The sequence below is a fragment of the Cheilinus undulatus genome, linkage group 5 (assembly GCF_018320785.1).
Source record: "Cheilinus undulatus linkage group 5, ASM1832078v1, whole genome shotgun sequence".
Lineage (NCBI taxonomy): Eukaryota > Metazoa > Chordata > Actinopteri > Labriformes > Labridae > Cheilinus > Cheilinus undulatus.
Window position 1 is genome coordinate 1,443,938 of NC_054869.1, and position 12,689 is coordinate 1,456,626.

General features: G+C 41.5%; 1 protein-coding gene across 2 annotated transcripts in view; it reads left to right on the forward strand.

Moving 5' to 3' along the window:
- The first annotated feature begins 1,020 nt into the window (after positions 1-1,020).
- LOC121509630 (titin-like) overlaps positions 1,021-12,689 on the forward strand; it is a 54,814-nt gene continuing 43,145 nt past the window's right edge. Inside the window, exon 1 of one of the 2 annotated variants that reach the window (XM_041787146.1) lies at positions 1,021-1,440. Coding sequence is in view for 1 of the 2 variants with exons in the window: in XM_041787145.1 (XP_041643079.1) it covers positions 5,421-5,430 (10 nt within the window). In the remaining variant the exon portion in view is untranslated. Of the gene's footprint in view, positions 1,441-5,350; positions 5,431-12,689 lie in introns of those variants that run through there. The other variant, XM_041787145.1, reaches the window with a different exon arrangement.

Genomic DNA, 12,689 nt, shown 5'->3' on the forward strand with positions numbered 1-12,689 from the left:
GCACAAAACCTTTATGCACTCCATTTGCTGCTGCTGTCTTGGCCAGAACACTTTTGAAAAAGAGATTTTTAGTCTCTAAGAGGCTTTCTCCTGGTTAAATAAAAATAAATAAATAATAAAAAAATAAATAAATAAAATGCACCATGAGAGAAGTTGCTGTCTCAGTTAGATAGGGGGCGATGTTGGTGTTGATAACGTCTATGAAAGTTAACCTGACACACCAGCTGGATGTGGGAAAGCTTCAATAGGAAACGTTTGAGAAAAGGCAGAGGCTTTGAAAAAAACTCAGAGTGTGATTGGATGAACGCTCTGTCTGTCACATCTCTACGGGCCAATCAGAGCAACAAAACACGTGACGTAGCCGCTGTCGAGCTGTGCGTGCTCAGCTACCGACGAATAACGGGAAACATGGCGACTATAGACATGTACGTACTCGACTTTTGTGGTGTTTGAAAAGAAAACAACTCACTGCTGTTCTTTGTTCTTCTTTTAACGAAGAAATGTTGTCAAGTTCTGATAAAACTGGCGCTTTAGCAGCATCCACGCTAATCTCTTCCTCCATAACTGCACCAGCTCTTGCTGCTGCTTGTTTACATCACGACTCTGACCCTTAAAGTACCGCCCCTCATTGCTGATTGGTCCTGTCACTTTCTAACCGGGCCCAAACGGTTCAAATGAGCTTTGGAAGATGGATTCACCAGTGAAAAACAAGGAAACAGGCGTATCCATCTGCTTTGCAAGGTTAGGAATAACCAGTATGACATCAGAAGTATCCCTCTGAGCGAGCTGTGGCAGGCAGACATGAAAATCAGAGATGACTGTGAAACAACTGACCATGATGATGGAAACTGGAGTATTTCTGCTGCTGACAGAATTTAAAGTTGTATCTATGAGAGAATTACTGGTAAACATTAATACTGGTGTTTTAGTGAGCTCTGAACAGCAAAGCTCTGCTTTTAGAAGCAGGCCAGTGTTAAATAAATAATAAATGATACTGCACTGATGGCTTTACTTTCCTTTATTGCTACAAATATCACACACACATTACATAATTATTGTTATAAGGAGCTTTAAAATAAAAAATAAAAAAATCTTATTCTTCATCCTGGGTCTTTATTAGTGGTGTGTTTTAACATAAAATGATTTTGAGTGAGAATCCTGTGTTCCATGTGATAATCAGAGTCTAAATCAAACATAAACGATGATGGCTTTAGAAGCAGCTCTCCTCGCTCCGACTGTCCCGGGTTGTCCCGGGTTATCGCGGGTTAGATTGGATTATACTTTTGTTACATAAGAGAGCTCGCCAGGATTGGCGGCCTGAGCTGCGCATGCGCACAGCGTCGCACCTACCGTAACAATAAAGCATAAGCGTGTTTACGGAATTTGAAAACATCAGAAAGAGTCGAACAGAGACGGACGAGCTTCGTGTGCAGAGCTGAGGTGAGTCTGCGGCTTTCTCTGGCTTTGCGTGGATGCGTGTGCGCGTTTGGAGAGCGTGTGTGCATGCTGCTGCCTGTGTTTTCTCTTTGTGCACTTCTTGATTCAGGAGGCAGAATCGAGGACATCTGCTGGAGCTAAAGCGGGCAGGCATTAAACTCAGAGAGAGGAGAGAGTGTAAGCCGAGACACGCAGAGAGCCGCGGGCCACGCACGGCACGCAACAAGCAGCGAGTTTTATTCTGGAACAAAATGTTCCGCAACAAAGTGTGAGCAGGAACGACGAGCGGAGGCTCTTCCACCTAGACCTGGTCCTCATTAATGAGCCCAGAGGCTTTGTGGACGAGGATTTCACCCGTGGAGCCGCTTTTTGTTTCTAAATCGCTGGTTCGGATGATTCGGTCCGACTCGTTGCGCAAGAGTTTGTTTGGAGGGTTTGGGGCACTTTTACGCGCGAATACGTTCAAATATTTGGAATCATCCGCGTTTTTGTAGAAACTTTCTTTTCAAACATCTAGTCAGAACATTCTGGGCGCGAGGAGTGGTGACAGAGAGGTCTGAATTATTGAAAAGTTCGCTTTTATTCCACTTTGTGCTGTCGGGACTCTTCATCACTCAGCGTGGCTGCAGGAGAGCACACACCCACCCATCCCCGCTCAAACACACACACCCACCCCCACTCACACACCCACCATCTCCATTCACCGTGACTGTGGAATTCTTTAGGTTTAGCGCCGTTTCTCTCTCAGACTGGATTCTTTGTGCTCACTTTGTGCGCGTAAAGGCCCACATTGCGCACTCGGCGCTCCTCGGCGCGCTCTTCCTCTCCCCTTTTCTCCTTCTTCACACATAACAAGCCTGTTTTCTTCTCCTCCAACTTAACTGAAGGTCTCAAATCTTCTTTTGAACCTTTGTAGCTGAGCACACGTAGTGAAGGGTGTGAGAGCCTCTCTGAGTGCCCGTTTCCTCTTATCAGAACATCGTGTTCTAGAAGTCTCTGTGGCTTCTCTGTCCCCTCTCTGTCTGTCAAAGACTCAACTTTAGAAGAAGAAAACTTTCCCGCCCTGTTCTCCCCCTTACATCAGCTCTTCTAAAGAGCAAAAGTGTGCATAGTAAGTTTTCTTCAGGATGTCAAAGGGCAAAGGTCAGAGCCAACCGCTCCTTTTGTTTATTGTGGAGTCTTTCAGAATAAACATGAAGCACAGCTCAGTCTTCACTGGTGGAGGGGCCGCTGTCTCACAAGAAACACAGAAACAAGTGAAGGAATCAATCCTGCAGACATTCAGAAACTCTGAGGACGTTTCCTCATGATTTCTCTGCTTTTTCAGCTCCTTGGTCTATTCCCCTCTCTGCGTGTAGAGAGTGATGTAACTGTTTGTGGTTAAAAATCCTCTTCCTCTTTAACAGAAAGTTCCATCTCTGTAGGGATGTCTTCTGAAAGTTGTCACGCACAGTTATCCATTTAGACAGCACATGAACATGGATCTGGATCTGTCTGATCACTGGGGTAGCAGGAGGTACTCCCTCCTTCATATCTACTGAAAACAGTCCATATCTGTTGGTTAAAGCTGTCCAGGATCCTGACTGGTTGGTGGTCTACTTAAAACACATGCTGGTACTCAGAATCTTGGAATCCAGATATCCAGGGCAAATATAAATCCCTGTGAATGCAGAGTCTAAAGGTGTCAGAGCAGTGCTACTCAACCAAAGAGCCAAATGCCTTTGCAAGAGCCACAGTGTAAAAAAGTGGCAAAAATGGGTCAAAGTGGCAATAAAAATAAGTTAAAGGTGGCAAATAATGGTCAAACAGTGACAAAAAGTGGCAAAAATGGGTCAAAGTGGCAATAAAAATAAGTTAAAGGTGGCAAATAATGGTCCAACAGCGACAAAAAGTGGCAAAAATGGGTGGGCTGATACCAAAAAATCAGTTACAGGTGGCAAAAAATGGCCAAGAAATAGCAGCAACATGGCAATAAAAATAAGTTAAAGGTGACTAAAATGGGCAAAAATGTGGGGAAAATGGTCAAGAAGCAGGAAAGAGTGGCAAGAATGCTGAAAACAGTAGCATTTGATGGCAAAACGCGGCTTAAATGGGCAAAAAGTGGCAAAAAAGTGGCCCAAAAGTGGGCTTAAAGCAGTAAAAATGAATTAAAAGTGGTAAAAAATAAGTTAAAATTGGCAAATAATTGGCAAAAAGGGACAAAGTAGGCATATAATGGGCAAAAAGTGGGTGAAAAGTGGAAAAACAGGGAGAAAGGTGGCAAAATAGGGCAGCAGGGGCAAAAATGGGTGAGAAGTTACCAAAAAATGAGTTAAATGTGGCAAAAATGGCCAAAAAACAGCAGAAAAATGGCAAAAAACGAGCGTAAAAGTGACTGAAATGGGCAAAAATGTGGGGAAAATGGTCAAAAAGCAGGAAAGAGTGGCAAGAATGCTGAAAACAGTGGCATTTGATGGCAAAACACGGCTTAAATGGGCGGAAATGTGGGGGGGAAAGAAATTGCTTATAGCAAAAAGCAGGATAAAAGAGGCAAAAAACAGGTGGCAAAATGGGATAAAAGTAGTAAAAATTAGCAAAAAGTGGCAAAAAGAAACGGCAAGAGTGGACTTAAAGCAGTAAAAATGCATTAAAAGTGCAAAAAAAAAAAACCTAAAAAACAAACAAAAGCAAATAAGGTCAATGGAAATATACAGACAAAAATAAGGGTTGAAAATTAAAGCCAACTGCATTAATGTTGGGATTCAAAACTATTAATGTGACTTTAATGGATAATTTCTGAGGTCAAAGTTTCCCTTAATAAAAGCTTTCTGGGGGAATAAAATTTGAAATTTAGACATAAAAGATCCACACATCATCAGAAAAGAGCCACACGTGGCTCTGGCGTCCAGTATCACTGGGATAGATCTTGTACAGAGGTGGTCTGGGATGTCTTCAGGACTGGATGGTGGTGTACATAAAACACATGCTGGTACTCATGATTTCGGTATCCAGATATCCAGAGCAAATATAAATCCCTGTGAATGCATTGTCTAAAGGTGTCAGGTGTACAGAGGTGGTCTGGGTCTTCTTCAGGACTGGATGGTGGTGTACTGGCACATGTTTGAGACCCTCTTGTGGGCTTATGTGGTCTGATAAACAGTAATCATGGCTGTGTTTATGTCCACCCAGCCGGGCTCACAGTGATGGGAGGTCACTATTTGTCCCAGCTCAGTAATGAGAGCCGGTCTTTGGGCTCCCAGAAAGCTCTGTTTGGCAGACAATTGCACTCAAGTCATAGGGACTCGGACTCGAGTCGACTCGAGTCCCTAATTTGATGACTTGCAACTTGACTCGGACTTGGGAGGTAGAAACTCGAGACTCGACTTGGACTTGGGAGACAATGACTCCAGACTCGACTCGACTTGAGACAACATGAGTCGGAAAATTGTAGCATATGTTTTTTTTTTTTTCATTGTATGTTTTTTTCACGTGGATATCATTCTAGTATGACCAGAGCGGTCTGTGTGCACGCCGCGCTCTCTAGCAGGTTCAGGCAGGCTCTCTTTTTTTTCATGTAAGCGTGAAGCGCTGGCAGCACGCATGCACTGTGATTGTAACGTGTCGTGCTCAGGCATTGTATGACGAGCCAGACAAGAGACATACGAAGCTCTTACCTCTTAGGTTCACTTTATTGACGCTCCATTCACAGTACACTCGGTCCGTCACCTATTATTGTCCCACACCTGACACGGTACACACATACGTTCCTACTACACATGCGCTTCCGTTACAGTGATGATCAGTGGGCACTGTGCGCACGGGCGTAACAATGGCAACTGCTGCGCCTGCTGCTAGTTCGACTTCAGTGCCCAAAGTTATTCACTTTGCTTATAAAGACTTCCACTCTGATGGAAAACGTAGACACGCCAAATGCACGACTTGCAACGCTACAATTAGCAAAAAAGAGGACAGCGTGTCCAACTTTATCCGCCACTTGAGGACGCATGAAGCCAAGTAAGTGAAACCTGCAAACGTTAGCCAGGTAGCTAACGTTACCTTAACTGCCCGACCTGTGGCCAATATGTTGCTAGCTAAGCTAACATTAGTAAAAGTGTGTGTGTTGGAATAGTCAGAATAGTCTGCATGCTCTTTTTTGACATTGACCTTAGGAAGGTAAGGTTTCTCTCTTCAAGATAACCTGAGTGCTTTTTGGGTGGGCTGGGGAACAAAGGTGAGGGACTTGACTTGACATAACCTGTGACTCGACTCGACTTGACTCGACACATCCTTGTGACTCGACTTGACCACAACAGGAAAAACTTGGGACTTGCTTGAGACTTGGACCAAATGACTTGACACTCGCTTGGGACTCGGATTGGAGGGACTTGGGCAATTGTCTGCTGTTTGGTACCAGTTTGGCTTTTTTTTTTTTTATTCTTAGTACAAAGGGAACCATCCATCCAACTAGGGCTGAGCAATTTGGCAAAATAATCTGACTGCGATTTTTTGACCCAATATTGCGATTTCACTTTAAATATGTGATTAATTCTTAAGTTCCTCTTTTCATGTATTTTACAACAAAACAAACAATAATTCATTCTATACTTCAGTCCACACAATATTAGATTAGATAGTAGATATATTCTACATATTGAAAATTGTGAAAAAATATCTAATTGTAATGATGTTGATTCATTTTGAAAATTGGATATGAATTTTTGTATTAAAGGGAATGAAATGTTTTATATAATTCTGACATTTAACTAGAAATACATAAAAAATGTAGAAACAAGGACTTTTTTATACACTATTCTAAAACTATGCCACTAGAATGATTTTATTGCATGTAATGTTTAACGTCTCTGCTGCAAAAAAGTTTCAGACTGGTATTTTGACACAAATTTCAGGTTACAAAAATATTGCACCTTTTGTGATTTTGAAAATTGCAGAAGGTCATATTGTGATTTCATCTAATTTGCGATTAATTGCCCAGCCCTATCGAACAGGAGCTGGCTCCTGGGACCAGCTCCACTGACGAGGTCGAGGTCTAGACATTTGTACGGACTGATAGCAAAGAGGGGGTGCAGGCAGAACTGACTGCATCTAAAAGAGAATATGAGTGCTGAAATCTGAGCGGACTAATATTAAACACTCTGGAGCAAGAACAGAAAAACCAGACCAGAACAAGAGAACCTGGCTGCAGACATCGATAAATGCCGGTTAGCCGGCATCCTTTTGCTTCGTTCTGAAACGTTTTAAGAGTTAGCTGATGTTTGAAAGGATGGACTGCAATGTTTGGGATCCATTTGGATATTTAAAGCTGAGACATAGTGGATATAACAGACCTTATAAAATGTCTTTTTTCTAGTTATTTTTAAAGTTGATCAGTTATTTAGACTAGAACCACCCAGGCTCTCCTTAACAGAGACTTCTGCATCCCTAGTTCTACTGTTAAATGTTTGCTTTGTTTGGTTTATTAAAAACAACATTTTTAATGCTGGACAAAGCTCTTACTCCCACGTATATAGTTTATTTGGATATTTAAACAGGTTTTAGTGGTTAGGTTTGGTCTTATAGATGGCTTAGTTAAAGTTTTCTCATTTAAATGTCACTAGTCCTTTAAGCTTAGGGGTGTGTGTTGGCAAGAATCTGGCAATACGATACGTATCGCGACACAGGGGTGCCGATATCTATATATTGCAATACTATGAGAAAGGAGATATAATGCGATATTTTTGTAACTTCAAACATATATATGTATGTATATGTAGGTGTGTACATATATATATGTTTATTTATATAAATAAATAATAACTATGTAGTTTAAAGTTAATATGGAATATAACATAACAGAATTAAGCTATTAATAAAATTGTATTAAAATGGTATGTATAGTATATAAAAATAAAATATATAGTCCTGCATCATATAGAGTTTGAACTCTTTGTGCAGTTTAAAGATGAGGATTTTTCCAATTTGTTGTCATGAATTAAACGGTTTCAGGATTTTTAAAAGAAAAGTGGAAAAATAAACCAGTTTAGGGTAAATGAACTAAAATCTTTTATATTTCATGGGACATCAGCTTCTATGTCTAAACGTAAAGGTGCTTGTGGAGGAAGACTGATCCTCGTGTCCCTTTAAGGACTGATGGACTGTACTGTGAGGAGGGCGTGACGTGATGGACCAGTGCTTTTTTATTGTGTTATGGAAGCTGTCATTATTAAGGGCACTACGACGGCGCAGACTGACTGGTAATTATGGTGACATGAGTAAAAATCAGCGGTAGCTTCAGCAGGCTTCTTTCCTGTTAGCTGCTAAGCTATCAGTATGTTGTGTCGTGTTTAGAGTATTTCACTCTGGCGTGGCATATCTTACAAACGGCTGGACTCCTGCATAAGTCTGTACCGTCTTTAATGTTTTGGAAGCCAAAATAAGTCCACATATCGGCTACGAATGCAGCAGAAGCTGCTCTGCTGGGTGGACAGGAGAAACCGGCTCACTCAGACCAGAAGTCTTGCGTGATCTCGTTGTCTAAGCAGAGGAGAAGAGGGAAGAGTCAACTGCTTGCTGCCAGCTGGCGGTGCCTGCCTCCAACTAGTGGTCAGGGAGTGAAATTACACCACAAACTACCGCATCAGCAAAGTAAATTATTAACTAAGAACATATCGATTCTGCATTTTAAAATACAGATACAGTATTGCACTGTGAAATATCGCAAATATCAGTGTATCGCTGTTTTCTAACACCCCTATTTAAAATCTTTGTATTTTTTTCCAGACTTTAGAGATATTAAACAAAAGTTTGATCTTCAGCTAGCTGAGCCTCCTTCTTGCTCTCCATGTACATCATCAGTCTCTGGATGGCTGACAGCAGTGGAGGCTGTAAATTCATTCTCCTGGTGCATGAGCTTTCAGAAATCATTTGTGTGTCTGCAGCCAGTGGCCTCTCCTATAACAGTGGGGTTAGTGTCCACAGGAAGAACTGCAAACGGTTGGACATGATGGGCACCATCGACCATTTCAGATCAGCGAGAAATGGGAGTCCCTGTTGGAGGCGCTGGGGGAGTCTGTGGCTGTTAGTTCATGCTGGGTAACTACAGTGTTTAATGATTGCTCAGCTCCACCTTGACACCTGACGTGAGCCTCGGTAGACCAGCAGCTCCTGTCTGGATTCAGTTGTTGGTCATGTGGTGTGGCGTGCTGGAGAGAGAGATGAAACCGCTGTCTGTGGGCGCTCTGATCAGTGTGACTGTCAGCTGAAGACGTTTCTGTCCCTGTAAGTCAACCTAAGACCGTCAGCCATCTGAAAACCCCCAAAGTTTTTTCATAAAGGAGCTGTGCAACCAGAACTGACCCTCCTCCTCCCCCGCTCTTCTCCCACTCATCCCCACCCTCTCAGAGGTCGCCTGAGTGTTTGATAAAGAAAGACTCTAACGTCTGACACCAATAGAGGCAGATAATCTCATTGTTATGCTGGAACGTTTTCAGTGAGAAACTACTTTAACGTGACTGAATCACAGAGAGACACAGCAGACTGATTAATCACTCAGTCAGCTTCTGTGTTTGAGGGGGTTTAGTGGATCATACAAACAGGAGTGAGCAAACACTTAAATAGAAGTCATTTTACTAAAAACAAACCAGTGAAGGTTTCAGAGGATGAAAGTGTCAGGATCAGAGAGTGGAGATAGAAAGTGTAGTTTAGTCATCACTCTCCTCTCACATACAGACAATAAACCAACCCTGAGCTGTTTCCACTCATGAACATTTCCTACAACACAGCTCTACGATTGTCTCACCTCTCGATATCCATATTTAATCCACTCTGGTGTTTCTGTCTGGTAGTCTTCTTTTTAGCGTCTTAATTTGCGATTTGACATGCTACTGCTTATTTGGTTAAATTAATCTGTATGCTAAGAGAAGCTCTGCACAGTTTGGTAATAATGTGTGATTATCATCATACTAGAATATTTTTATATAATCTATGAATGGTATTAAGAGCCTCCTGGCTTGGTTATGAATGATAATACAGAGAATAATTATATCTAACAAAACTTAATATACAAATATAAGTCGCTTAAAACCACAGAACTAAACCTGATTTTTTTTAACAGCTGTCAAAATAAATGTCCTTCTACAAAGGTCAGTATTTACTTTCTGTAGATATTTATTATTAAATATTATTATTATTAAATCCAAAATAATTGCAGCCTTTTATGTGATTGTGTTTTTGCACAGCCTGTCATTTCAATTGCAAGTAGATGAGTTGTAACCTGACACGCCAGATGGATGTGTTTCACAAACGGTTCAGATGGGAGCTTTGCAAGATGGATTCACCAGTGAGAAACAAGGAAATGGGCGTATCCATCTGCTGTGCAAGGTTAGATGACTTGTGCAGCATTACAAACTTTGGTGCAGTTTCACTGGTGGTGGTTTTGCATGCATGTTCAGAACATGCAGAGACGAATTCAGGAGTATACACAAAAGTTATTTTGTCATATCGGCGTTTCGTCCACACGGAAATGGTGTTTTGGGAGGCCGTAAACGCTACTTAGTGAACAAATCCGTAAAGGCTTGCGGTTTCATCTCCGTGTGGACAGCCAACCAGAGTCAGCCTTTTTTTCCATGACTAAAACTAGACTTAAACTAACAAAAATCGATCTGTGATGACTAAAACTGACAAAAACTAAGTTTATTTTTCATCAAGATGACTTAAACTAGACTAAAATGTAATGTAGTTTTCTTCGGACATTCAAAATCCATGATATTTCTCCACTGTGGGTAAATCTGTCAAGAACAATGCATCTGTATCTATCTATTAAAGCAGGGACCCCAGGTTTGAAAGAGAACACACTACCATGATTTGGTACCAGATTTAGGCAAGAAAATAAATGCTTGGACTAAAAGTAAGGGCTAAAACGTGAGGACTTTTCATGGACTGAAACTAGACTAAAATGTTTTTGAGTTTTCATCGACTAAAACTAAAAAGGGTAGAAATGACTAAAATGTCCCTAAAACTAAAATGAATTTCATTTAAAGACTAAAACTAAGACTAAAATTAAAAACAGCTGCTAAAATTAACACTGCAGCCAACCAAATCTTTTTAAAATGATTACGTCATACACAGCATCGTCCACCTAAGCTGCAAACCAAAACAACAATGATGGATTACAGAGTTGTGTTCATGCTGCAGAAGATATTTAGCATGTTCTGGCTTCATCAGCAAAATCCGATGCTCCTTTACCACCACTGGGAACAGCAGACACCAGACATTCTTAGATCCACCGCGGAGAACAACCAGAAGGGCAACCAGGAGAAAGTTTTGGGAAGCTTTCTGAAATCTTCTTCTCTCTTTTGGTGCATTCCGTGGCAGTGTTACAGCGCCACTTACAGGCTTGGCATATATACTACAGCATTTTCAGTCGTTTTCAGTGGTTCCATGCTTACGCGGACATTTCCTTAAACGATCCTGTGTTTATGGAAAACTTTTTCAAAACGAAACAGAAATATATCGTTTTCGTCTCTGTGTGAAAGTGTTGGCTTTTGCTACCCATCCGTCTGCAGAGTTGTGGAGGCAGATAGTAAAAGTTTAAATGTAGGGATTCCTTTGTATCCTTTCTATGGGGTTCAAGTTTATGGTGTTTATCCTATTGTACAGATGGCGCAATCCTGCGACCATCCAGAAAACTCTCCTCCACACAGGAGATTTATCAGAGCAGAGGGAGGAAACCAGAGTGTAGGCATGAAAAATAAACAGCTGAAGTGAGTTAGCGAGAGACGGTAGTTTGAACGATTTGGCTCCAAATAAAAACAGCACTGGATCTGCCATCTGGCAGAGTTTCAAACAAAATGCCCTTATCTGTAAAATCTGCTGATTCAATGAGATTATGATGGCAGTAACACAACACTAACATTAAACAACTACCAGACTGTCTACTTCCCCGCTCCTCTCTCAGCTCTGATTGGCTCAGCTTCTCTTTGACAGAAGACACCTGGGGATCTTTAGAATAAAAAATGTGTATTTATTACCTCTGTCAAGGAGGTTATGTGATCGGCAGGGTTAGTTAGTTTGTTAGTTTGTTCATTTGTTTGTTAGTAACATAACAACAGCAAACTACAGCAAACTTTTAAAGCAAAAAGATCTGAATACTCTTAATCCCAAAGTTTGGTCCTTGAAGAGATGGACTCAGTTCATGTTTGTGCACCATGGGAGATGTGAATGCAACCGTAGTCGAGTACTGTGTATTTGTCAGCCAGCAAAAAAATGTATCTATGCAGCATGGGACCATTTCATCCTCTGAGCTGTGGGTAGATGTGGAAGTAGAAAGAAGGTTTTTGTTGGCATCTTGAAAATTGTTTTAGAAAATCCATCCTGCCACCATGGACGCATTCATTTTCTGGCATGAAACATTGCTCAGGCCATGATCTGAGTGGCTGCAGTGGATGCTTCTTCTTTTTACTTCTTGGCAGATTTTAAACCACCTGTCTGCATACCGCCACCTACTGTATCAGTCTGTATGTGGGTTTGCTTGGACATCGAAGCATATTACTGGTGTCAAAGCAGACCAGTAAGGGGGAGAAAAACAGGAGGAGGCGAGCGACTGGGTATGCTATGGAATTATGTCTTGAGTGACATGAAAGTGGCAATGCAGAGCCGGCAGTATTGAGTATCTCCAGCCTTGCATTCTGGTGATTTTGTAGTAAAATCCTTGAGAATCAGTGAGAAGTGAATGAGGGTATTTATTTATCTTTTTTTATATTTGTGCTGTTTCTGGAAGTATATTTATGTGATGATGCTAAAGACTGTGGAGGAAAACTTAGAGTTGGGTATTTTCTTCATGCGCTTCATTTCCTGATGCAAAGCGGGACAAACAGGAAATGCTCTCATTTACTAACAGGGAAACTTTCTCTCATTGTTCCAACATGGAGCCGTGCTCAGCAGAGAGTAATAAACGCCAAATGAGCTGTTTTTATACCCGTTTGTTCAGAGAAACATGCTCATTATCACATTGCACTTTGAGTGGGAACATTCTGGAATTATTTCAGAGTTTCCACCAGTGGAGTCTAGAAAACATCAAAATGATGCACCAGCTTGTTTTTCTAACAACTTTTCAGACAAACAGTGAGTATGGCTGAGCCAAAGAGCTGAATATAGAGCAGTTTACTACACAACCCCAGCAGAGTGTGGTTAGTGGATCTATGCTCGGTATTCACTACTCCCCTCCCCCGAGGCAGCGCACAGCAGAGCCCAGCACGCTTCTGCACACAAACACAAAA